The sequence below is a fragment of the Equus caballus genome, chromosome 10 (assembly GCF_041296265.1).
Source record: "Equus caballus isolate H_3958 breed thoroughbred chromosome 10, TB-T2T, whole genome shotgun sequence".
Lineage (NCBI taxonomy): Eukaryota > Metazoa > Chordata > Mammalia > Perissodactyla > Equidae > Equus > Equus caballus.
In genome coordinates, this window is record NC_091693.1 from 73,468,656 (window position 1) to 73,496,335 (window position 27,680).

Consider the following 27,680-nt stretch of genomic DNA (forward strand, 5'->3'; position numbering starts at 1 on the left):
GCAACACAGTCTTTGCTTAAAGCAATGCAACAGAAGTGTTGTCTGGGAAGAAAAGTAAGTGAAGCAGAAATAGAACTTAGTTAAAGTTATCAGGCAACATAGTGACTTGAGTTTTAAGTGGATCACTTATATTCAGGTGATTCTGATGGGGAAGGAAAATGTATAGCTTAATTGTCTAACTTGGTGCCTGTGCTTGCTGACACAGATTGTAACATTGCCACACTTCCTTGTTCAGGCAATTCCTGTTATTGAATTGCTGATATGAATCAGAAATAGCCTGTGTCATATTTGCTAAAAGAAAAATGATTGGTAATGAAAAGGAAGAAATCAAGCTAAGCAACTATTGACTGATAACCAAAAGGCGTTTTAAGGAGCATGTTCCATGAATGGACTTAGAGCACTTTGTGTCCTACTGCAAAAGCAGTTTTAATTATTTTTTAAGAGATAAGGGATAATTTCATTGTTTGAAATAAGAGACTTCCGATTCAGCCATTTTGGGTTTTGATTCATTCATTCCTTCTTTTAACAGGTGACAGTAGGGCATCTGTGTAGTACCAGCTACTACTCTGGTCATGGGGTGCAGCAGTGATCAAAACAAACAAAAATCCCGCTGCTCCCAGAACTGACGTCTTAGTGGAAGTGTGACAAATACTGCAAATGAGTGAAATGTGTGGTATGTTAGATCATAAGTGCAATGAGGAAAAATAAAGCAGAGAAAGGAGATGGGCATGTTGAAAGTCAGTGGTGGTGGAATGGGTGCAGTTTTAATAGATGGTGGCCAAAGAAGGCCTCAGTGACTTGAGGATAGACCTGAAAGAGGTGAGGGAGCAAGCCGTGTGGATATGTGAGAAAAATTGTCCCTTTTCAGGGGAAATACAAATATTTAAGCTTTATTCAGTTCTCCAAAACAAACTTTTATTTAAGCTTATTTCTATATAGATATTTAACTTATTAAAAAAAAGCCTGTGGGCGTACTCATAAATATTACATTTATTGAGTACCTACGGTGGTCTAAAGCTCTGGGATACAAAGGAGTACAAGAAATGGTATCTCTTAAAGAGTGTACACACAAGTTAGGGTTATCTACTAAAAATTAATGCAAGCTAATATATAAATGTTAGCGAGTGGCAGAGACTTTATCTGAGCAGAGAAGAAGAGGAAAATCCTTGAGGAGCAGGGTTGCCCCCATGTCTGTAGTAAGGAAGGCGGTGACACCTGAGCTACACCTTGCAAAAATAGGTAGAATTTGGATTAGCATGAACAGTATAGTGTTGTGTGTGTGTGTGTGAATGGGGAATTCATCATGGCAACATTCCCATTAGACTAGCTTGAACAGCAACATTGAGTAATGTGTTGGGAACAGTAAATACAATAGGTAAGTTTATGTATAGTCCTGGATCTTTTAATGACAGGGATATGTTCTGAGAAATGCATCATTAGGTGATTTCGTTGTGTGAACATCATAGAGTGCACTTACACAGACCTAGATGGTGTAGCCTACTACACACCTAGGCTCTAGGGTACTAATCTAATGGGACCACTATGGTATATGTGGTCTGTTGTTTACTGAAATGTCATTATGCGGCTTGTGACTAATGAAAAGTTGAGAAATGAGGTAGGATGAAGCCTTGGGCAACTGTTCTGGTTATTTGTTACTTTGTAGTCTACCACCAAGTACAGTATTTTAAAACACAATTCAGTTGGGCATTTTTTCCTTAGTGTTGGTCCCACTTATAAGGTTACAGTCAGAGAGTAGCTGAGACTTAAAGGTTTCTCCTCATACGTCTGGTTTGTGGTTTGTGATGGCTGGAATAAATGAGGCTAGGTGGGTCATCTGTCTTCACATGGTCTTTCCACATGGCCAACTTGGGTTTCCTTATTTACCAGTGGCCTCAGGGTAGTCAGACTTGTTACAGGTAGTCAGCTTTCCCCAGGGTGTGTTCCCAGAGACTTAGCCACACGTCAAAGCTACAAGGCTTCTTATGACCTAGCTTACAAAATCATCCACTGTTACTTCTGCTGTATTCTCTTTGTCTGAGAAGTCACCGGTCTGCCCAAAATTAAGAAAATGGAGAAACAGACTTTACCTCTCAATTAGAAAATGGCTTATACAGAAGGGGTGGGGTCGGGGGGAATGATGGCAGCCATCTTGGAGATAAGCTACTGTACCACCTTCTATTTCTCCTGTCCTATATACCCTTCATCCAAGAATTTGTATTTAAATGAGTATTCATTCTGATTATAGTTGGATCTTTGTTGTTCGTGCTGTCAGGTTGATTCCAACTCCTAGTGACCCTGGAACTCTGCCTGGTCTTTTTGCACCATCCTCTCATCTTCCAGCTCTATATCAGACAATACTCCGCAGCTATTCATAGAGTTTTTGTGGTCACTTTTTTGGAAGTGGGTGGCCAGATCCTTCTTCCTAGTCTGTCTTAGTCTGGAAGCTCTGCTGAAACCAACCACTGTGGGTGACCCTGCTGGTATTTGAAATACCAGTGGCATAGCTTTCAGCATCACAGTAACACGCAGCCTCCACAGTACAGCACCTGACAGATGGGTGGTGTGATTCCCTCATCCCGAAACGAACCTGAGCCATGGTGATAAGAGTGCTGAAGCCTAACCACTAGAACACCAGGGCTGGCTGTAGTTGGATCTAGATTATATGTACTTTTTGGACTAAAAAATCCATCGGTAATTACCTTGGTTTGCCTCTGCCAGCAAACTGCTCTTTTTATTTTCATTGCCCTGCAATGTTTCTTGATTGTAGTAATTTCTGCCAGTAATTCTTTCATCTTTCAGAAATTGAAGTTGTTTTCTCAGGAATGTCTTGAGCTCAGAATTCCGGTAAGATTTGACTGTTTTGTCTACATGATTATAATTTAAGAAATGACCATAATTGGGATGGTACAAAAACTGGAGTTTGGGGGCTTTTGGTGCTATGGCCTTCGGGGTGCTGTGCTTGCCTGGGTCTGATTTGAAGTATGCCTAGATCCACGTCTAGATAATAATATGTATTATTATCTTCATAATTAATATGTATTATTATCTAACCTGTTCATATTGCCTGGTTGTATTGGTGCCATGCTGGGAACCTTGCTGTAGGATGGTATTTTTCAAAACATGGTCTGTGGACTATCTGTGAATGAGTCATTGGGGATGCTTATGAAAAAAATACAGATTCAACACAATTATTGATCAGACTGAATTAGGGGAGTGGGATCTGAGCATCTCCATTTTTATCGAGCTATCTATATAATATATCTGCACACTGAAGTTTAACTGTAACACAAATCAAAGGATGCTTTGCTACTTGCCTTACATCAAATTATTCAACCTTCATGTTCCTTTTCATGAGTGAGGATAATATGGGGTGGGTCTTAATATTACTTACTATAAATTGGAGTGATTTAGAATAAGGCATTGCCTTCTATATGAGAATTCAGTAACAAGACAATAGCAATCTTGTGTGGCACTCTTTTTAGTGTTACTTCCATAGTTGTAAATCCATACTAGGTGAATTATGAAATGGTTTTTTGGGTACAAAATCTCTCACACTAGCATTAAAAAGGTCTGAGCAGTTTGTTCTCAGACTTCCCAACCTATTTCTCCCTATTTGAAAAGCCTTTTGCTTACAGCCGTAATTAGGTTACTTGATGTTTCCTCCTCCTGGAGTGTCTTCATCTCTTTTTCCTCACAAATGACTGTCTATGTGTCAGAAGGCTATTGTTGATCCTTGTAAGTCCGTCCTAGCTGTCACCTCTTAGGTAGTCTCTCTTCACTGTTCCATTCCTAATCTTGCTCTATCCTTGATTCTCCTTAGAATTTTGTACATCTCTAAAGGTACTTCCATTCTCTGTTTTGTAAAGCAGTAGACATATGCGTATGTGCTTGAATTTTCTTGCTAGATTGTAAGCTCCAAAGGTGCTATCTATCCGTCTCATTTTTGTTTCTCATAGAGAGTGTACCTTGACGTTATACATGTAATGGGTAGTCAATATGTATTACTCGAATAGAAAGAAGGGCTGCATTTCTTATAGATAAGAATAATGAACTGAGTTGTAATTTGTTTCCCAAAACAAATACCCAGAAGCCTTAAAATAATGGAGGAAGAAGAACATAGTATGCCCTAGTTTACTTATTTGGCACAGTGACACAGATCCTATTGCAAAGTATGATTTTATTAACTTTTGGTCTCCTTATGTTGAAATGTAGAGTTGCCAGAGTGTAAAAAGTCCAAATATAAATTTTGATGTACCAAACAATACAAACTGGAGAACTTGTCTTCCTTCCTGTGAAAACTCATATAAGGGAGCATTCTATTCCCAATGTTCACCTTTGTGTAGTTTGCTTCTGTACAGAATTTCACATTTATCTTAGCATTGTGGAATATCCTCTTCTCCTTTTTCTGCCAAAGGGCTAGCTTCCTGTCAAAAGGCTATCATCAATCCTGGTGTGTCCTTTCTGACTATCACCTCCTAGGCGGCCTCTCTTGACTGTTCCATCCCCAGTTTTGCTCTGTCTCTGAAAAGCTCTGTCCTCCTTTTGTTAACTTTTGGGATGACCCTATTCTCTGAGTACCCTTTTGTTTAACCGTAGTACGGGGTCTGTGTATGAAAATAAACCTTTACTTAATAGTAATGAATACTCTTTGTTGAACTCTTAGTATGTACCAGATACTATGCAAAGAAGTCCATTAAATTCTTAGCAGGTTTACAAATCAAGAAACTGAGACTTAGAAATCCAAGAACCCATATCTAATAAGGAGCAAATCTAGAATTTGAACCAGAATTTATTTCCAAAGCTTTTGTACTTAACTATTGTGCTATACTGACTTACGTTGGTAAAAGAATGTGACCACAATGCAGTCACTCTTAGTACTATTCCTGATTATGTTAGGTTATCTTAAAGCCTTGGTAAAGTACTATGTACAGGTGACAGAAATGATTTGTAGAAGATATATAAAGGCAAATAGAGTTTTCTTCATACCACTTACATAAATGTTCATCGGGTGAGTCATAGGACACACTTTACTTTTTTTTTTTATTTTTTGGTGAGGAAGATTCACCCTGAGCTAAAGCGCATTGCCAATCTTCCTCTTTTTTTCGCTTGAGGAATATTAGCCCTGAGCTAACATCTGTGCCAGTCTTCCTCTACTTTGTATGTGGGATGCCTCCACAGCATGGCTGATGAGTGGAGTAGGTCATTGCCTGGGATCTGAACCCATGGACCTGGGCCACCAAAACTGAGTGCACGGAACTTTAACCACTTGGTCATGGGCAAGCCGCTCACACTTTACTTTTTTAATCAACTGAATTTAATTTTATGGAGCTCTTTCTCTGTATTGAACTATTTCTTTGTCAAGCAAGCAGAATCTGTGAAGATATTCTCATTTTTAAAATGTGCAGCCAGAGGCCGAGAAAGCCCACGTGGCTTGTTCGTTTTACACATCTCTTGCTGAAGAGCTGGGACTTCAAACCCAGCACTCATTCCATTATACTGTGCCACCATTACACATATCTGCTTCATTGCTATAGCATGCTAATTCCAGTATGATTGTTGTTCTGTGAGGGATCCTGGGGCTCTCTCTTGAAATAAAATTGTTTAATGGCTTACAAGATTTATTTTGTTATGATTACTTCAGTCATGTAAAATTTTAATGGTAGACTTTTTTTTCATTTTAAATAATTGCTCCATAAGCATATGTTTTCTTCTCTGATGATTGCCTCTAATAGTGGTATTATTGGATTGTTAGAGAATTAAATGAGGATAACCATAGGAAACTTATGTAGGTGTCTAGTTTAAAAAGAAACAAGGTAGGCTATTTTGAAGGTTGGGCATTTATTTATAAAGAAGTGTTACTTTAATTCCATAGCTGGTGAAATGCTTTATAACTAAGAGAGATTGTTTCAGTGTTTATCTCACTTTTCTCCCTTTTCCTTCTCTTGTCCTTATAAATTCTTGCTGTTAATTTGTCTTTGTTTCTTTCTTTTTTTCTTTTCTGCTGTGGAAGATTCGTCCTGAGCTAACGTCTGTGCCAGTCTTCCTCTATTTTTGTCTGTGGGTTGCTGCCACAGTATGGCTGACAAGTGGCATAGGTCCATGCCTGGGATCTGAACCCGTGAACCCGGGTTGCTGAAGTGGAGCATGCCGAACTTGACCAGTACACCACAGAGCCCGCCCCTAGATAGATCTTTAAAAATCTCTTTCTATAGAAGGCAAGGACTAACCATAGTAAAAATTCTAACTTCAGATTTAAAAGGAGATATGTTTAACACATATTTTAGGAGTCTCATTTTATAGAATTGATCATTTTGCATAAATTTTAAAAGAAGCTATGTTTAAGGGATACAGATAAGATTTACTGCCTAAATACTTGGCTAATTAAACTCCTTGTTACTTGGTTCCCTTAATTTGAAAAAAGTATGTATCTTATGGCTTTATTACTCAGTTAACATGTACATACTGGAGTGTAAGTTTAGATGAAATAGTGAAACCTATAAATAAGTCTAAAATGTCATTTTAACTAATATAGCAAAGATTTTTTAAAGACTCCAATAAAGGGCCTGAATACACTGTATCATCTAAAAGGTGGATAGGGCATGCTTAATTCCACTGTCTTTGAAGTATCTTCTCTCTTGGCTTCCATGATGTTTCGTGTGGTTGGATTTCTTCCTGTCTCACTGCCTCTTCCTTCTGAGCCTTATGTCTAGCTTCTCCTCATTTGCTCCACTTCTATATGTTGGGGTGTCCTAGAATTTTGTGCTGTGTGTCTGCCCTTGTCTTTGTGTTGTTCACTCTGTCTTCTAGATCGGGGGTCACAAAGGGCCAGCTAGTAAATGTTTTAGGTTTAGTGCTGTATGGTCCCTGTCACTCAACTCTTCCGATGTAGCCAGAAAGCAGCCATAAGTGAATGGGCTTGGTTGTGTTCCAGTAGGAGTACTTTGCCGATCCCTATCCTAGATGATTTTTCTAATCCCTTGGCTTTATATATCATCTGTATGCTTAGTATCTCCAGTCCTGATCTCTCCCATAATTCCAGGCTCCTGTGTCCAACTCCCTGCCTAACACCTCTACTTTTATTTTATTAGCATCTCAAATACTTAACATGTCCAAAACAGCACTCTTGAATTTTTTTCTCCCCAAACCTGCGTCACTCACAGTTTTCCCATCTCACAAAATACTGCTTCCTTCCAATCAGTTGCTCAAGCTAATCACTTAGATGTCATATGTGAGTCATCTCCTACATGGTATCATGTCCCACCTGTAATCTATCAACAGGCCTCCTTGGTCTTTCTTCTAGAATATGTCCTAAATTTGCCACGTTTTAGTTCTTTGCAGCCACCCAAGTTTGAGTTATCATTATCCTTCACCTGGATTACTGCTGTAGCCCTTTGATTGGTCTTCATTTCTATTCTGACCCCTATATAATCCATTTTTCACCCACCAGCAAAGTGAGCTTTTTTGGTAACATTCAAACTCTGAGTAAAATCTGATATCATAGTATATGTAGTTTCAACTTTTGTGATAGTTTTTTTACTTTTATTACATCATTTTGACTTTAGGTTCTGTGAAGGCAAACAAGATGAATTATGATATGAGAAAAAGAATCTCCACATATACTATGATATTGCTAGAGGAATTGCCTATCTCAGTCAAAGGCACGCTTATATAGCTTGTTGTATTTCTTGTATGTCATGTGGAGGGTATATGTGTAGACTTTGAGTCCTGAAGAGAATTGTAAGCTGATAATACTGTTTCTGGAGAAGTGAGATAAGTACCGTAGAGTATAATCATATTGCTGGATTGGGGTCAAACTGTGAGGTATCAGGAATCATCTTGCTGATCATGTCTTATCTACACATTTAGTACTTCTCAGAAAGAATACTTTTTTGTTTCATCTTTTCATCCAAATCAGCCAAGACAGAGGTACTGTTTAAAATAACTTTATGAAAGTCTTCTTTATAAAAGATACTTTGTAACTGTGCCTCTGTAATAGTCTTCCTTTTTAATAGAGTTTCTGCGTGTGTGCAGTAAGGAAGTGAGAGGTTCCTGGAAACCTGAAAAATTCCATTCAATGACATGTCCCTTTGGGTTTTGTTGTTGTTGGGCGGCGCTTTGTGCACTGATAATTCAGTTTATTAAATAAACATTGAACTCCTGCTGTGTGGAAGGTGGCTTAGGAGAAAAGAGATGAGTAAGACACAAATTCACAGGTAGACTACACTTCAGTAGAGGGGTTAAGCTCTAACTATAATAAAAAGTAGACTATTGATTTATTAAGGAGTTTGAACTAAATGTGTGCATTTGGAGGGGGTGAGGTGAGTCGGGGGAATGGGGCACATCTGGCTGGCAGACTGAGAAAGGCCTCTTGAGGGTAAGTGACATTCCAGCTGGTCTGTGAAGAATTAGAATTTTACAGATGTGGGGCTGGGAAGGTAACAGAACAAAGGGCGGAAGTTGGAGTCACTCCATGTGTTTTGTAGGGGAACATAGGCAGTCTGATTTGCTGGGGGTAGAGTATTACACAGAAATAGAAAGTTTCATTTATTTCATAAACATGAGTTATTTCCGCCCCCCCCCCCCCCCCCTCAAGTGTGGAAGCGTAGGCTGGAATGTTAATGCTGATCTGAGCAGTTTGTTCTTAATACTTTAAGCATTTGGGGAGCCATCGAAGATATTAAAAGTTGGAATGTGCCAGGATTGAAGATGTACCCAAAGAAGGTTAATCTGGTAGTTAATCTAGTGATACCTACTAGAAGGGGCAGGAAGACCCAGTAGAAGGTACTTTTTATATTTCTTTAATATTATAAAGAAGAAGACCGTTACTTGAAATAGTGGAGACAATGGACAAAAGGAAATATTGCTGTAGATTATTATGTGGGTTTAGCATATTAACAGGGCACTGGTCGGGGCGGGGTGGCGGTTATAATGCTAGAGAGTAGAGGAGATGCCTGGGTGACTGGGCAGGTGGTGATGCCTTTATTAGAAATAGAGCAACAAGAAAAAGGTCTGTTTTTTAAAAAATTATATGAACAACTTATAGCAGTTATGATTTTAAGTCACGTATTGTCTCGTCACCCTTTTGCGTTTATCGTTCTCATATTGCCTCTTCTCTTCCAGGCCTTGTCCCTAAGTGCAGATGAGTTTTACACTTATTTACTGTTCTATATATATTTTCTTAACTTGATGTAATATATGTTTGAGGGCTAGCTTTAAAAGATAAGCTACCAGGTTTTAGATTTGTTCATTTTCAGATGCTTACACAACTTGTAGGTAGGATTAAATGTTTGAATGAACTTGAAATGTTAGGAACCAAATACTGATCCTGTTTTTACTTAAAATTTTAATGTTTTGTCCAGCATAGATGTTTTGCATTAATTTTAAGATTCTAAAGATATTGCATTGTTATTATTTATCTTAATTACTGATTCTTTTGGTGTCCCCTTAAATTTTGTCTCACTCATCTTCCCCTTGTCTTGGTCCTGAATGGTTTTAAAGTCCTGTGAGTGACTAGAATCAGAGATGGAGGAACACAGGGACAGAAAGAGAGGGCAGAGGTAAGAGCTCTGAGGAGTAGTCTGCACTTAGGGTGGAGGGAGGAAAAGGATTCAGTGCAGAGTGAGAAGGAGCCATTCAAGGAGCAGATTGGGAGTTGAACCAGGAGAGGACATTCAGATGAGCTTGAATGAGGGTGGGATCTTTGAGAAGGAAGCAGGGTGGTCATTGATGGTAATACTTCAGAAAGGTTGAGAAGGAAAAGATAAAGATTGAGAAAAGGTGGTGACCAGTTTGGTGATGAAGATTGTCATCCATTGCCTTGGAGACAGCAGGAGTTCCTAAAAACTTTCCCAATTTAAACTGGAGGCAAAGGTAAAGATGAGTGAATTGGTGAGAATTGAAGCATGGGTCTTTTTAGCATATCAAAGGAAGGGATCATTGTGATGTGAAAAGACAAAAGCAAGGGTTCCTAGTGTTGCTACTATTAAAATGAATAAGTGTTAGTTCGTAGGACAAATTGATTGATTGATTGATTTTTGGAGAGGAAGATTGGCACTGAACTAACGTCTGTGCCAGTCTTCCTCTATCTGGTATGTGGCCCAGGATCTGAACCTGTGAACCCCGGGCTGCCAAAGCAGAGCATGCCAACCTAACCACTACGCCGGCCCCGAAATAGATTTATTTAACATTTTATTTTTAGTAAACTCATATGTCCTGGCAGTAGTGTTGTGGAGATTTTATGTTTTTAAATTTAAAAAATTTTGAAATTCATGTGCCTTCCGTAATTTATACCTGCAATATAGACCAAAGTGTGGTCTAAATTATTTTTTTCTTGCATAGGTAATTGGAAATCTTCTAACACATTATATATTTATATGCTGTTTTGTAGTATATGCTTTTGTATCATTCATGTGAATTTTATGTTTGACTTGAGGGTGATGATTATATCCCATACATCTGTATTGCTATGAAACTGTTCTAAACATTGTTTATCAAATAGCTCCTGATATTAATCACTTTCCTTTAAAAATTTTCTTTGTATTTGGGAATATATTTTTTTGTTTAATCCTGCTCTGGATATGGGTGTTACAAAATGTTCTCTTCTTTATTTCCAAGCTTAGAGTCTATGATTGTGGCTTTTGTAAGGAGCCACATCCTTAGCCCGCTGCTCTTCTCCATGTATACTCCTTTACCTTTGGAAATCTTATTTGTCGTCTCGTGTGTGTATTTACTTACCATCTTACCTTAAGGAGGATGACTCCTAAATGTACATCTGCACCTCCATCCCTCACCCATTGTTATGTTGCCTTCCTAGCCCACCCCTGCAAAATTCTCCTAATTCTTCACCGGCCAGCTGAAATGTCACTTACCCTAAAGAGGCCTTTCCCAATCCGCCAGCCAGTCTCTGACCTGTCGTCTTCGCCTTCTTTCAGCAGACATTTAATTGTTGAGTGTCTGTTCTGTGCTAGGCCCTATGTTAGCCCCTGGTAAGCAAAACAGGTAAGATCCCTACCCACACAGTGTTATTTGTCCTCTTTAGAACATCCTTCCCTCGTGTCTCTTAATCACTTTTACAGTGACCCCCACCTAAATACTCTATCCTCAGCTATCTAAAACTAAACTTTTTTCCTTCAAACCAGTTCTCTTTGTAGAATTTCTCTACTTTAAAAAAATGTTATCATTTTCTGTTACCCAGAATTAAAGCCCTGGAATTTTCCATCTTCACCTGTAATTAAGTCATGCTCTTTATTTGCTCAATTCTTCCTTTGTAGTGAATCCTTTTCCGTTGCTTCATCAAATTATGTATGGACTACTGCAGTAGTTTGTTGCCTGGCTTTCTCTGTACCGTTGCTACATTAATTTTCCTAAGATATACATTTCCACATTGTTCAGAAATCATTGGTTACCCAGTGGGTAGGCAAAATGAAGTGAAAATTAGACCTATTCCTTTGCTCCTTTTCTCAGGTCCTTTGTACCAGCAGCATTTGTCTGTCTGTGAGAGTTCAGTGTTCTTTCTTAAGCATTTTCTCCATTCAGATATCCTCTCCATTTTCTTCTCTGTAACTTTCTGAGATCAGCTCAGCTTAAGTCTTGCTTGTTTTACAAAGCCTTTCCCTACCAAAGGAGACTACTTTTATCTTTGAACTGCTGTTACACATATACTGCCATGTTGGCATTTGTGTACAGCATATGCAGCGCATTCTGTGCTATTTTATATATATTTGCTATGTTCTGTCTCCCAGTTAATCTTTGAAATGTTTTAAACTCAGATCTGACAGAGAAGAACACTTGATAAGGGTCAAAAAGACAATGGCCATTAGAAGGCTGGCCTCTCTGAAAATGCCAAAAACTTGTTGCTTGTTGTTAGTTACAGGTCTCTATATTAGTTTTATATTAAATATATGTCTCATAGTTCCTTCCTCTTTCTCAGTGACATGGTGGTAGATAATGTTAAATTTTCTGTGCATGATTAGAGGATCAAAAACAGTTTTATGTGGTATATTTCTATGTTTTGTTTGAATTTACTAAATTTTGGGTTTGTTAGTTTTGTCTGGCTTCTACTTTTTACGTAATTCATGTTAGTCCCTCTTACCATTGAAAAAACTAATCAAATTGAGGTAGTAGTATTGAATGCACATAGTAAATCTGCACGGAAATTACATTAGACTGGGAGTCTGGAAGATATGCGCTCTGCGGCTAGAGACCACTGCTGCAGTTATAAATTTTTGGATAAGTCTCTTAAGGATATTGGGTCTCAGTTTGTTAATTTGTAAATAAAGATGTCAAGTAAATGATCTCTTAAAATTTCCTTCTGGGTCTAAATTTCTATCATATTCATATTGACACTTAAGTAGTTACCCCATCCTTTTTTTGACTTTAGCCTGAAGCCAGACTCTTGTATTAATAAAGTTTTGTGGTCATGTTTTCCTTTTAGATTCTAGTTTAGAATTAGTCATCACTGCTTCATTTGGAATTCAGTTCTAAATCCAGTGTTGTTTTCACAACAAGCATCCATTAATTATTGAAGAGGATAAATTAACCTAGTTGGGATTTACTTGCTTTTTTTCTTTTTAAGGTATTTTCAAAAGAAATAATTCCAGGTTGATGGATGAAATTTTAAAACAACAGCAGGAACTTCTGGGCTTAGATTGTTCCAAATACTCACCAGAGTTTGCAAATAGTAATGACAAAGATGATCAAGGTAAGCATGAATGTAAAGTTGAATAGCTAACATGCAGATATGTTTGTGTTTCAAGGCAAATTCTGTCGCTCATTTATTTATTCAATAATTTTGCTCTATTAGTCTTTATTGTCAACACTTCTAATCATCAGATTTAGATTTTTCTTTCTTCATCTTGTTAATATATAATTTTCAGAAAATGATGAAATCATGACTCATAGATACTAAAAAAAACACTTTGAAGATTTTATTTAACTCAAACAACTAGGAACCAGGCAGATTTTATACTGATTCAAAAAAGAATCCAAAGAAGGGATGCATTTCTAGATCAAGAATATTGAAATGAATATGTAAAGAGAGGCAAAACTGGTTTTTCTGTGAGGTTAGGGGGAGGATAATTGAACCTCTACCAGACAAAAATTTGGCATTGCTATCACTTACCTAGTATCCTATCAATTGTAAAATAGCTTCCATAGAATCAGAATTTGATAAGGTGGATGTGTGTACTATAGACAATGCATATTCCATTGAAACACATTTTTTTCCTACAATTGTTATTTTTATCTTCTCTCCTGTCTTACTGCTAACTGTACTATAATTGTAAATGGTGTTTGAGACGAGTGGAAATTATAGTTTACCCTATAATTAAAATTCCTATTTTCTAGAGGATTTACTCACAGGTATAAGGGCTTTCTGAGCATTTGGAAAGAAGGCAGTATTTAAATATATATACAAATGTGATATGTGGGTCTTTTCAGAGGAGAGTAGTTAAGTATGTTTTGATCTTGAAATTGAAAGTCTTAAACAATTCTTGTTTACTATAAAAACTGTACCTTTATTTTGGTCTGAAGTTTGTATTTCTTGAACCTGACTTTGAAATATATCTGGATGAGGGTGTTTTTTTTTAATGTCTTCTTTGTTTTTTCCTCCAGTTTTAAATTGCCAATCGGCAGTGAAGGTGCTGTCCCCAGAAGATGGAAAAGCAGATATTGTGAGAGCTGCTCAGGACTTTTGCCAGTTAGTAGCCCAGCAGCAAAAGAAATCCACAGATTTGGATGTAGCTATGTTAGACAGTTTGCTTAGTAAGTCATGTGTGTTTGTTTTTGGTTTTGTCCCGCAAGGATGCAGTATGAAGGAGGACATCTAGGTTCCTTTCGCACTAGAAGGCCTGATCTTTTTGTTGTTATTGTTGTACTTGTTGTGTTTCTGAAGTTTGAAGACCTACACATGAAAATGGTTTTGAGATAATGAAATTTGCTGTCAACTCACTTGCATGGTAAATGAGAGGACTTAAGGATTTTTAGGGGGAGGGATGAATATTCCTGAAAGTAGGACTTCTACTTGTCAGGTTTCCTCCCTCCGGGATGTTTTCCTACACTGACAATGAATTTCTCTTAATTCTCGACGCCACCTGAATGTCCAGCAGTTCAGTTCAATTCCATATTAACTACCTGGAGTTAGTGTCAGACTCTACAAATTTAAGGGCTCGGTCATACAAGACTGCCCCCACTTCAGATGCCAGTTCAATTCTCTAGCCACCTGTACTTCTGAGCAACCGACTGTAAATGGAGGTTCCCATGACTCCCTCCTAAGGTTTGGTAATTTTCTATAATGATTCACCGAACTCAGGAAGCCACTTTACTTAGGTTTACCAGTTTATTGTAAGGGATACAACTCAGAAACAGCCAAATGTAAGAGATCTATAGGGCAAAGTAGTGGTGGGGGCAGGCGGGGTGGGTGAGTGAGGTAATGCACCGTTTCATATAGGGATCACGTAGCCATGCCCTCTTCAGGTCTGCCACCCTCTGAGCACCTCTGTGTGTTCAACCTGGAAGCTCTCCAAACCCTGTCCTCCAGGGATTTTTATGGAGGTTCCATTACCTCTGCATGATTGATTAAATCATGGGCTGTTAGTGACTAAACTCAATCTCCAGCTCCTCTCTCCTACCTGGACATCGAGGGTGGGGCTGAAAGTTCTAACCCTCTAAATCACATGGTTGATTCCTCTGGCAACCAGCCCCCATCCTGAAGCTGTATAGGGGCCTACCAAGAGTCACCTCGTTAATATAAACTCTGGTAGGGTTGAAGGGAGCTTACGAATAACAAAAGATGCTTCCCTCACCCCTATCACTAGGGAAATTCCAAGGGTTTTAGGAGCTCTGTGCCAGGAACCTGGGACAAAAGACCAAATATGTATTTTTTATTATGTTAAAGTACCACACTTTCCCTCTCCCTCTTTCTTTTTAGTTTGAACTTACTAAGTTTAACTCAAGAGCTATTTAGGAAGCAATCCCAAGAATATAATCTTACTGTCATCCATGACTCCTTTTTCAGTGTTCCTTCTATTATGTTATACCAAATATACCACTGTATTGGTCGTGTTACACCAAATAGAATATTTTATTTATTTTTCTTCAACTGCTTATCAAAAGCCTTTAGTTTCCTTATTCTCTGTAGAGCCCCCTAGGAACTTTTTGCTGTAAATTTTCTGGGTTTTTTTTCCAATTATTTTCTTGAAGTTATAAGGGTTTATAACATTGTGAAATTTCAGGTGTACCTTATAGTTTATCAGTTTCTGTATAGACTGTGTCATGCTCACCACCAGTAGTATAATTTTTGTCCATCACCATACATATGTGCCCCTTTACCCGTTTTGCCCAACCCCCTTCCCCTCTGGTTACCACGAATCTGTTTTCTTTATCCACGTGATTATCTTCCACATATGAGGAAATCATGTGGTGTTTGTCTTTCTCTGTCTGGCTTGTTTCACTTAACATAATACCTTCAAGATCTATCCGTGTGTCAAATGGGACGATTTTGTCTTTTTTTAATGGCTGAGTAGTATTCCATTGTGTACATATACCACATCTTCTTTATCCATTCATCAGTTGATGGGCACTTGGGTTGCTTCCACATCTTGGCTATTGTGAATAATGCTGCACTGAACATAGGGGTGCATAAGTGTCTTTGAATTGTTGATTTCAAGTTCTTTGGATAAATACCCAGTAGTGGAATAGCTGGGTCATATGGTATTTCTATTTTTAATCTTTTGAGAAATCTCCGTACTGTTTTTTTTTTTTTCCCACCTTCTTCTCCCTAAAGCCCCCAGTACATAGTTATATATTCTAGTTGTAGGTCCCTCTATTATGCTGTGTGGGACGCCACATCAGCATGGCCTAGTGAGTGGTGCCATGTCCACACCCAGGATCTGAACTGGCGAAACCCTGGGCTGCCAAAGGTGAGCGCACGAAGTTAACCACTTGGTCAGGGGACTGACTCCGCCATACTGTTTTCCATAGTCGCTGCCCCAGTTTGCATTCCCACCAGCAGTGCATGAGGGTTCCGTTTTCTCCACGTCTTTTCCAACATTTGTTATTTTTTTGTCTTGGCAATTATAGCCGTTCTGACAGATGTAAGGTGATATCTCATTGTAGTTTTGATTTGCATTTCCCTAATAATTAGTGATGGTGAGCATCTTTTCATGTGCTTGTTGGCCATCTGTATATCTTCTTTGGAAAAATGTTTCTATCTTTTGCCCATTTTTTGATCAGGTTGTTTGTTTTTTTGTTGTTGCATTGTATGAGATCTTTATATATTTTGGAAATTAACCCCTTGTTGGATATATAATTTGAAAATATTTTCTCTCAGTTCGTGGATTGTCTTTTCATTTTGTTCCTGATTTCCTTTGCCTTGCAGAAGCTTTTTAGTCTGATGTAGTCCCATTTGTTTATTTTTTTCTTTTGTTTCTCTCGTCTGAGTAGACACAGTATTTGAAAAGATGCTAAGACTGATGTAAGAGAATGTACTGCCTGTATTTTCTTCTAGGAGTTTATGGTTTTAGATCTTACATTCAAGTCTTTAATCCATTTTGAGTTAGTTTTGTGTATGGTGTAAGATAGTGGTCTACTTTCACTATTTTGTATGTAGCTGTCCAGTTTTCCCAACCCCATTTATTGAAGAGACTTTCCTTTCTCCGTTGTATGTTCTTGGCTCCTTTGTTAAAGATTAGCTGTGTGGTTTTATTTCTGGGCTCTCGCTTCTGTTCCATTGACGTATGTGTCCATTTTTGTGCCAATACCATGCTAGGTTTTTTTTTCCCCGACGATTAGCCCTGAGCTAACATCTGCCAATCCTCCTCTTTTTTCTGGGGAAGACTGGCCCTGAGCTAACATCCGTGCCCATCTTCCTCTACTTTATATGTGGAACACCTACCACAGCATGGCTTACCAAGCAGTGCCGTATCCACACCCAGGATCTGAACCGGCGAACCCCAGGCTGCTGAAGCGGAAGGTGCGCACTTAACCGCTGTGCCACCGGGCCGGCCCCCATGCTGTTTTGATTACTATAGCTTTGTAGCATATTTTGAAGTCAGGCATTGTGATGCCTCCAGCTTCGTTTTTTTTCCTCGGGATTGCTTTGTCTATTCTGGGCCTTTTGTTGTTCCATATAAATTTTAGGATTCTTTGTTCTATTTCTGTGAAGAAAGTCATTGGGATTCTGATTGGGATTGCATTGAATCTGTAGATTGCTTTAGGTAATATGGACATTTTAACTATGTTTATTCTTCCAATCCATGTGCATGGAATATCTTTCCATTTCTTTATGTTATCTTGTCTGTCTTTCAGTGTCTTCTAGTTTTCAGTGTCTAGGTCTTTCACCATTTTGCTTAAATTTATTTCTAGATATTTTATTCTTTTTGTTGCGATTGTAAATGGGGTTGTATTCTTGAGTTCTCTTTCTGCTAGTTTGTTATTAGTGTATAGAAATACAACTGATTTTTGTAAGTTGATTTTGTACCCTGCAACTTTGCTGTAGTTGTTGATTATTTCTGATGGTTTTCTGGCGGATTCTTTAGGGGTTTCTTTGTATAGGAGCCTATCATCTGCAAATAGTGAGAGTTTCACTTCTTCCTTTCCAATTTGGATACCTTTTATTTCTTTTTCTTGCCTAATTGCTCTGGCCAAAACCTCCTATACTATGTTGAATAGGAATAGTGAGAGTGGGCCCCCTTGTTTTATTCCTGTTCTCAAAGGGATGGCTTGCCTTAACTTTAATGGTCTTTCTCCTTACTAGCATTATCCCTGATCCTCTCGAAGAGAGGCAATACTTCTAACAAATTCCATTGATAGCTTCTGTAGCTATGCAATTTCAGATACATATTTTTCATTCATTCATAGAGTCTCCATTAACCTTAGTTATTAATCATGTGTTTTCTGTCTAACTCTGTCATTTATTTAGCTCTCTTTTCTTTGTTTATTCCACTTTGACATATGTCCATCACAGAACACAGTCCGTCTCTGGCCTGTTGGTCTCATTAACTCCCTCCTTTCATTGACTACTTACTTCTTACCCTACTCTCCTATGCTCTAGTTTGTCATTGCCTAGTTGTATTCAGGCTGAATAAATAGACTTAAAGTAGACCATTGTAGGCGCTTTCTGGTAGAGGTTACTGGGATGTTGACTGTTTCCTGAATCCTGTAAGGCCCCAGCCAAAGAATAGCTTATGAGCATGTCTTAAACGTGATGCAGGGACCAAAGATGATCCTTCAGGTAGTGTTTAGCCTAAGTGTTAAGCCCAGGTGTTGTCTTCAGGGGTTGTAGACCCATGATAAATGAAAATGTACACAGTCTTTAGGTTAACACATTAATCTGACAGAAGCAAACCCTCTGGTATTGTCACCCCTGAAAGTTCCCTTGTGACTGCAGTTAATCGCCCATCCTACCCCCAAAATGAGGCAACTGCTGATCTGTTTTCTGACTATGCTTTAGCTTTTTCTAGAAATTTTGTATAGATGGAATCATATATATATTTTTATGTCTTGCTTTGTTTACTTAGCATAATATTTTTTGAGGTTCATCCATGTTGTATGTATTAGTACTTCATTATTTTTTGTTGAAGAGTAGTATTCTGTTTTATGGATACCACATTTTGTTTAGCCATCAGTTGACCTACATTTGATTTATTTGAGTAATGCTCAAACATAACCATTTGCCTACAAGACTTTATGTGGATGTGTTTTCTTTTGTCTTGGGTAGATAACTTACAGTGGAATTGCTAGATCGTGGTGAGTGAATGTTTAACATTTAAGAAACTGCCAGTCTTTTTCCACAGAGTCTGTACCATTTTACCTTCCACCAGCAAAGTAGAGGGTTCTAGATTCTCCATATTTTTGCCATGACATAGTATTATCAGATTTTTTTAAATTTTAGCTGTTCTAGTGGATGTGTAATACTATCTTGTGGTTTCAATTTACATTTTCCTAATGACTAATGATATTGAGCATTTTTCATGTGCTAATTTGTCATTTGTATCTTTTTTGGTAAAGTGTCTATTCGAAGATTTTGCCTATTTTTAATGGGCTTTTTGTCTTATTATTGAGTTATATGAGGTCTTTATATGTTTTGGGTACAAGTCTTTTACCAGTGATAAGGTATGTGATTTGTAAATACTTTCTCTCAGTGCATGGCTTACCTTTTCTTTTTCTTAATGATTTCTTTTAAAATGTTTAATTTTTATGAAGTCTAGTTTATCAATTTTTTTCTTTTTGGATCATGCCTTTGGTGTCATGTCTAAGAAATCTTTGGCTAATCCACAGTCCCAATTATTTTCTCCTGTGTTTTCTCCTACAATTTTTATAGCTTTTAGCTGTTAGATTTGTAAATATATAATCATTTTGACTTAGTTTTTGTAAGTGGTGTGAGGTAAAGGATACCAGTTTTTCTTCCACCATTGTTTGTTGAAAAGACATCTTTTTCCCCTTGAATTACTGTGGCTCCTTTGTTGAAAATCAGTTTATCATAAATCTGCAAGTTTATTTCTGGGCTTTCTATTCTATTCCATTGGTCTATAGGTCTGTCCTTATAATGCTACACTGTCTTGATTATTGTAGCCTACTGAAGTAAACTTCGAAATCAGGTAGTGTTATAGTCTTTGAACTTGTCACTTTTAGTTGGTAAAAACTTAGGTTTTCACCATTGGCTCCTCCCTCCTGCCCACAACCTCCAATTCTAAATTGAGTCCATAGCTTTTGGCAGCAAGCAGCAAATCTGCTAGTTTTTGCTGTCAGCCGTGTACTGGTCAAACTACGATTCTCTCTAATTGATGGGGGTAGAGGCGTGGGGTTGGGAGCATTTCCAGGCAGGCAGGCCAGTGACTCTTGCTGTTCTTACCTGAGGCTCTAGCTGGTGTTCTGTTTTGTGTTTTTTTGAAAGAACAGTTGTCTGCTTCTGGTTAATATCCACTGCCCTTCATTGCTTTTGTCCGGTTCGATACACGTTTTGTTGAGAAGATTCAACACTGTCTTCACACCACTATTAGCCAGAAGTCCCTTCTTGTCGTTTTTTTCGCTAACAAGAACTTACTTTTTCAGCAAGCAGAGGGATATATGTTCTTCTGCTTAGTCCATTCACTCTGCCAACATGGACTTTTAAAGAGACTTTGTTATGGGAACACTTCTTTAACTCCTGCTGGATGGGCCTGTCTAATCTGGTCTCCTTATTTAACAGGTGGAGGAACTAAGCCCTGGAGAGGTCATGTGACAAGAAAGTTAGTGGCAGGACGGAGGTTATTAGAAAGTGTTAGAATTCGGGTCCCTTGGATTGTAGCATCTTTTCTGTTATACCAGTGACTCTTGATTTTAAGAGTTTTAAGTAAAAGTTTATTTTACTTTATTTTTAAGCAGTTGAAATATCCTTATCCCCTTTTTTCCTCAAGCCAGCTCTCTCACAGAAACCAGTTTGTAAAGCAAAAAAAGGTCATGGCTTTGTTGAGGCAGGTGTAGGATCTCCTTTTCCCCTCCCAGGGACTCGGGCTCTGGGGCATGCTGAGAACTTTGTATGAGTTGGTCTTTCTGGGTCCTTAGCTATAAAATGAGGGGCTGGGGAAGGAAGGAGAGTAGATACTTTTTAAGTTTCTTGTCACCTCTGAAGTTATTTGATTCTCTGGCCAGAATAGGCTTTTGTGCTTTAAAGCAGTGCTGTTCCTGGAGAATACTTGAGTCGAGTCTTGAAAGATAGGTGGGATGTGGGAGCTACTTATAGGGTTTAGGGTGGGAGTTGGGTTACCCTCCGTGTCAGGTCATTCCAGTTAAATGGACTTTAGAGAGAACTTTCACGTTTGGAAGTAACGTAGATAGTAAAGTATAGTTTGGGCAGTGGGGTAGGGGTATGGAAACATACAAATAAAGCATCTGAAGAGAACAGATCCTCAAAACGTGTAAGAAGCCAGTTTGCTGAACAGATTTTATCCTTGATCATTTTATTTGTCAACAGTACATGTTAAGTTCATGTGCATTTCTTTCTCTCCAAGGTTCAAATGGTTTCCCTGATCCTGATTTAGTATTGAAGTTTGGTCCTGTGGACAGCACATTAGGCTTTCTTCCCTGGCACATCAGATTGACTGAGATTGTGTAAGTAGTAAAAAGTGGACTGACTTTGATTCGATTCATCACATGTTTCTTGAGCCCAGTACTGTACTGTGGTGGGAATTCCCAAACAATTATAGTACTGGATCCTTTCCCTCAGGTATTGCACCGTGTCAGTGGTAAAATAAAGACATCTGTAAATGACTCAGACACGAGAGAGTGTGGTTGTGCAGATGTTTGGTATTGACACTGAGGAGTGGGAGGTGTCTCTGTGGGCCAGATTGTTGATTCTACAGAAAAGATGTGACTTGATCTGGGGTCTGTAAAATAGGTTGAATTTTTGTAGTTAGAAGAAAAGGTGGGAAGTGTAGGGGATGGTCAAGGGGAAAAAGAAAAGCTGTAGGGGGCGGGCGGGGGTGGCGGTGGTTAAGGACTTGCGCGTTAAAGAAGTAGTGACGGAGCGGGCTACACCAGAGCAGAGAGGTAGTGTTAGCTAGCAGTGTAAGGTGAGATCAGATACTTTGGGGTGTGGACGTTGGAAAGGCTTTAAGTACCGGTGTAAGGAACGTGTATAGTTGTTTAGACAGGTGATAGGAAGCCATTGAGCCTGTGGACAATGTGGGAATGGTGCTTTTTGGAGATTTGTTTGGCAGCTGTGTACTAGAGTAGATTGGATTTGGAAAAGGGTGAGGTAAAAAGACAAGTGAAGAGGCTACAGCTGTAATTCAGGGGAGAATATAGTGATGAGAATGTAATTGCTATTTAGAAGTTTGGTAAACGTTTTGTATAGAGGGCCAGACAGTCTCTTGCAACTACTCCTCTCTGTTGTCACTATTCACCGCTTGCTAGGGTGACTGAACAACCACAGGCCGTATGTAAACAACGTGCGTGACTGTATTCTGTGAGACTCTGCCTAGGAAAACAGGTGGCGGGCCCCTGGGCTGTGTTTGCTGAGCTCTGATCTAAAATACAGGGGAGACTTAGGAGCCTTAAAATATGTTTAAATTCTGGGTCTTAGGAGGAAAATAATTCAAATTCTGTCTCTCATGAGGAGTAATTATCAAGTTAATTGCAGGCCTAGCACTTTATTAATTGTGACAAAAGTTAGAACATGAAATGACTCCTAAGTTTTTAGGCCTAAGTTTATGAATTATGGTGTTATTGAGAGAAACGGGAGAGTCAAAGGAGCATGATTTTGAAGGGAAGATGTTGACTTCACAGATCAGATGCTTTTGAGGCCAGTCTATTTAGATGGAAACACTTAGGAGGGCAGATGAAGATGTGGAATTGGTGCTCGGAGGAGAAGTCTGGTACATTTGGGGATCTTCAATCCCTAGGAAGTAGAAGTAGCTGAACCTGTGAGTAGGGAACCGCTCCAAAGTGTACATGGAAAAGCACAGTACCAAGGGTCCTTTAGGAAAGGCCTCAAGCTTGGGAGCAGGAGGGGAAAAGGTGTCAGATAAAGAGGTAGAAAAGAACATGTAGCATATTAAAGTCAGAAAGGACTGTAGTCATCTGGTGCTCCCTCATTTTGTAGGCGAGGAAAATGAGACGTTGCTCAAGCTGGTGACAAAGTGGAATTAGAAGCCAAATCTCCAGATTCTGGGTTTCCTCATGGTGGCGTGTGTTGCTCTTGTCTCTTTTTCTCCAGTGGTTTTCCATGTTGTTTCAGGTGCCTTTCAGGTGGGCTCTAAGAAAGGTAGCAGTGAGAGTGTGTGAGGCTGGGAGCGGTTTGGAGGAAGAGTGTGTTTTAGAACAGACAGATGTTGGGTCGAATCTTAGCTGTGCAGCTCAATAGCTTGACTATGGAAAGCTATTTAAACTCCTTTATCTTTGTAAATGGCACTTTAAAATGGAGTTGAGGATTGAAATCTGATAATGGACAGCAGATCCCTAGCACATGACAGGCTTTCCCAGGGATCTAAGATGTATGGCTGTCATAGCTCTGTAGCCTTATATCGAGGTTTGCTCTATATTTGTCTACCGTCCACCAGACTGTAGGCGCTGTGATGGCAGGAAAATGTCTTGTTCATGATATGGAGAAATAGGAGGGTGCAGCCCTGACAGAACGGGGCAGGAAATAGCAAGACCACTGCTGGGGCACTGAGGGGTAGTGGTGCCGAGTGCTGATGAAGTGATAGGAGATGAGGCTGTTGAGGAAGGAGGTAGAATGAAGAAGGCTTAGGAAAGTGGGTAGTTTGAGGAGGACATTTGAAGCAAGCTTTAGCAAGAGGAATGTCATTAAATTTGTCTTGAGGATGTCATTTCAGTAGGATGAATAAGATATAAGGTTGATAGCAGAGATTATTAAGAGATAAGGAAATGAAGGGAAGTAGGTGACTTGTTTCAGGCTTCTTGGCAGTCAAAGGAAGGGTAAAGATTATATGCCAATTATATCTCAATAAAGGCTGGGGGACAGAAAAGGAAGGAGAAAGAAAGCAGAGCTCAGGGGAACCACAGGGTCAGGCAGGAGTTCCTTCCCAGGAGGTTTGTTCAGTCCTTATTTGTGGCGCGTGTGACTGTAGAATGCTGAGTCTGACTCTTGTGCTCTTACCAGGGATTTGGCTCTGATACTGTTTGGAATTTCCAAAGCCTCGCTATAAAGCTGTATAAATAGAGATTTTTTCATGTTAATTATTGAAAATTATTTTAATTGTTTAAAATACTTAAAGGGAAACCCTCTGGCCATATGTTCACTCTGCCTTTAAAGTGCTTGTCTTCGCACTGTAATTGCCCCCTTGAGCGACTGGAAATGGTGGAGATAAGTATTGTTCATTTGTTGGTTGCTTACCACGTGGCTTCAGTGTATCGTCGTGTGGGGACGCTCTGCTGCTCTGCCAACGTTAAACCTGGCTTTCATAAGCTGTTCTGGTAGGGTTGGCTTTACTCTGACAGAGGTAAGTTCTTGAAGTGAATTTGAGTGAGATCCTTTATAAATAGATCTCCAGTTTTGCATTCATCTAGACTTAGACTTTCATAGGTTCTGAGTCTCTGTCTCACTACGAGTTGATTTGCTTTTCTTGTGGAAAGAGAGAGAGATTATTTTTTACTTGAATTGTTTCACAATTCAAGTGAGTAACAATCATTAGGCAGAAATGGTTCGGCATACTCTATGTTTATAATTTATTTTCTTCTGTCCTTAACCTCTTTTTGGTCATTGCCCTCTGGTTCCACCCCTCCAAATTACAGTACGTCATCTAATTGTTTTTTTTTCCCCCCTGTGCTTTCTTTTCAGCTCTTTGCCTTCCCACCTAAACATCAGTTATGAGGACTTTTTCTCTGCCCTTCGTCAATATGCAGCCTGTGAGCAGCGTCTGGGAAAGTAGTGATCCCTGGCTGTGTAGTTTGATTTCAGGCTTTTGGAGAAAAGGACCAAGTGACTCTGATGTTTACAAAGCACCTATGAAACCCTGTACACACCTAGTTCATAATCCTCGTAATTTATCAACAAACACAAAAAAGTGTCTTACTTGAGAGTAAGAGTATGTGTGAGTGAGTATGTTTGTGTGCGCGTGCGCGTGTGTGTGTGGAAATAAATTTATAAATGGGGAAGTATTGGAGAAGGAAACACGTAGACTTGCACCTTTGAGCAGCAAATAGCAGCAGTGTTTTAGGAGCTGAAATTTCAAATTTAAAGGCTTCAGCCCCAACTACTTCCCTGTTTTGTGGGGAGAGAAGGGGTTGATTAGAGCTGTTTGGTTGTTGTTTTGGGGGGAGGGGAATAATTTTTGTTCAGTCTTTCCTAGTGACCAAACTTTAATTTTTAAGAATAATATATTGACTTATTAAATGGAAGCATTCTGAGTTTGAGGATCTCCGGAGGAGTGGAGTCCTGTGTTGCTCACATGTTAACAACTTGCTCAGCTTTGGAGCTGAGGGAATACCTGTTTTCAGATATCCGTCCATTTTCATCTCATCATTCTTGTCAAACAACGTAATTTGGGAGTGCTGCTCTGATGTCTTGTCTTCTGGGTTGTGAAGATCATTTGAAAAAGAACTCTTACAACATCGAAATGCAGAATTTAAAAATTGTATTAGGCAGTCAAAAAAAGGTGAAAAAGTTGTAATCTCAAAGGTGGAAAGTTTCCTAAAAAAGGAAAGAAAGTTTTGATTTTCTTTTTTGTTTGGTGGGCAGTGTTCTAGATAGTACCCAGAGTTGGTTTAAAAAATACTTCAATTAACTATGTTTATTTAAAATAAGCATTTGAGAGAAGTTACCAGGGCAGCCTGTTCCTCTTTGGAATAGCACATTTAAGGCCCTCTTAGAACCCAGGATCTTTACTCAGTAGATCCTGAGGGTGAGTTTGCATAAAAGATCTTTAAGTAGGATTGAGACCTGTGTGGGCAATAAAATATTACCAGAGTCTGCAGGAGTAATTTAAATTGATTTTACATGTTCTCGTTCATGACGGAGAACAACACTGGTTCTGTTATTTTTTAAATGAGTAAATGATTTTTTGATACTTGTTTAATATTTCTTCCCTCACTTCTGATTCTTGGACAGAAACCATTCTTATATTTGATGGACTGTTTTCAGAAAAATCTTATCAACAAGTGTATAATAATTATCTAAAATTGTATGTGTAGAATGGAGTAGTTTAAATACTAGGTCTCAGAAGTCTGAAAAATAGCAGAGACGACTGGATTTGGTGCAAAGCAAGGTCTCGAATTGCTTGTCAAATTCTGAAGCTATGAAGAATAAATGTTTCGACTTTGGATTATAAAACCCCATTTATGATTTTAAAATACGCTTGAAATAAAATGATTAAATTAAATTTTGGTTCAGTGACATTACTTTGCACTTCATAGTCCTTTGTACATCGGAAGACTTTTTTTTAAGTCTTAATTTATTGCTAAAAGTTTTGTGTGAGGCTACAGCATATCTCTAAACTTCACCGGAGAATTTTTTATTTCTGTCCCTCTGTACTGTGATCCATGTTCTATTGAGGCATTTTTGCCTTAGTTTAAGACTGAATTTATGCCTTTTATAAACATGTGTCTTTTAAAAACATTCTGGAATATGTATAGCTTTAATGAATTAAATGTAATGGACCTGACTGAAGTGATTTAATATTTGTTAAAATGAAGTTAGTCAAACAAATTACCCCCTGGGATGTAGCCACAGTTGCTCAAGCTTTAATAGTTGAGTCCTTGCCCTTTTCTTTTTCCATTTCATAGCCATTAATGTTACACATCGGAGTAAATCTATAACCTGTGACCTGAGTCTGTTACAGTCCTAGGGAGAGACGCTTTAAACAAGTTGCTAAGGATTCTGAATTCAGATATTGGCATTCCAGATCTTTCTCCTCATGAGTTCAACTGCTTGTACAATCTCCACTACTTGAAAGGCATTGGTTGTTCTGTAATTCCAGCCCCAGTTCATCACTAGTTCTGAATTATCAGGGCTCCCTTTGCACTCCCAAGAAGAGCTGATAATTTTAAAGAAAAGCATTATCTTTATGTATGTTGAAGGATGTTGTCTGTAAATTTTTCCTTCTTGACACTCCCCACAACAGAAAGGTTATCAGATTAAACCTACTTTATGGATGGCAGCTTGGAGTGTAGCAAGAAGTTGGAGGGCTTGAATTCCATTCCCAATTCTGGCTGTGTTCTGTTTCTTAAAACTGATTCCTGTTAAAAAGTTTGAAAGCTGGTTTTGATGTGAATAGCAAATTCTGGTATATTGTGACTAAGGCTTAATAATGCCTGTCTTAAGAGAGGAAGATGTTATAATGTTAATGGCAGTGCCAAATACACTGTGCATATCTACAGTTAATCTTTGAATGTGTCACTTAATTAGCTCCCTCCTCCTTCAGTGTGATGGTACCATGCATAGAGTCAAATCCTTGTGATGTTTTGTATGGCTGTAGACTTTGGCAACATGTAAATAATGTGTAAAGCAAGTTTTTATTATTAAGGAATCAAATTTATTGAATTTTATTATTGAAAGTTGAAACTTAACATGTATGAACAAAAACAATAAAAGAATATACTCTTTTCATGGACTATAGTATTATGTGAATGCTACATTTATTCTAAACATGTAGGGCCTGCGGAAATGTAATGAGAAACTCATATGACTAGATAGCAATACTATTTTTTTAGATAGTATGTTCTTGATTGAAATATATTCTCATTTTTACCAGGTGGTGAAACATTTGCAGTCTTACAATGTTGTTTGCTTTTTGTTAGATAACAGTAAGATAAAATTCAGCTTTGCCACTGCTAGAATTGTCAAGTTCCCACAATAATTAAAATCTGAATTGATTTTTAATGAACATGGAATACCAAATTAAAAGTGTGTATGTGTACTTTTTTTAAAAAGAAATTTGACAGTTCTTATCAAACCAGGAAATAGAAAGGTGAAAACTATGGTTTGTCGTACATTGCAAAGAGTATTCGCTTTCCAACTTGAGGATCTAATTATAAGATGGTTGGCTTTTTATGCGTAATTTTCATCTGAAATCAGATTTTTCAAATGCCACATTTTAACTTTGGTTAGTAGGAAATGCCTTGAAATAAAACCCAGGAAACAAGATTAATGTCAACAATTGTCCAAGAATCCTAGTTGATAGGGCAAAAACTGATAAAAATTGATGGAAAAGGGGAGTGCAAAAAGAATTTGCTTAAGGTTTAAA

At 38.4% G+C, this 27,680-nt stretch overlaps 1 protein-coding gene across 1 annotated transcript in view; it reads left to right on the forward strand.

Annotated features, from left to right (window-relative positions):
* Positions 1 to 27,047, forward strand: part of NUS1 (NUS1 dehydrodolichyl diphosphate synthase subunit) — a 29,117-nt gene extending 2,070 nt beyond the window's left edge. The window contains exons 2-5 of the mRNA XM_001504161.7: positions 12,575 to 12,700; positions 13,612 to 13,761; positions 20,988 to 21,087; positions 24,278 to 27,047. Of these exons, the coding sequence (XP_001504211.3) occupies positions 12,575 to 12,700; positions 13,612 to 13,761; positions 20,988 to 21,087; positions 24,278 to 24,368 (467 nt within the window). The 3' untranslated portion in view covers positions 24,369 to 27,047. The remainder of the gene's footprint in view (positions 1 to 12,574; positions 12,701 to 13,611; positions 13,762 to 20,987; positions 21,088 to 24,277) is intronic.
* Positions 27,048 to 27,680: the final 633 nt, after the last annotated feature.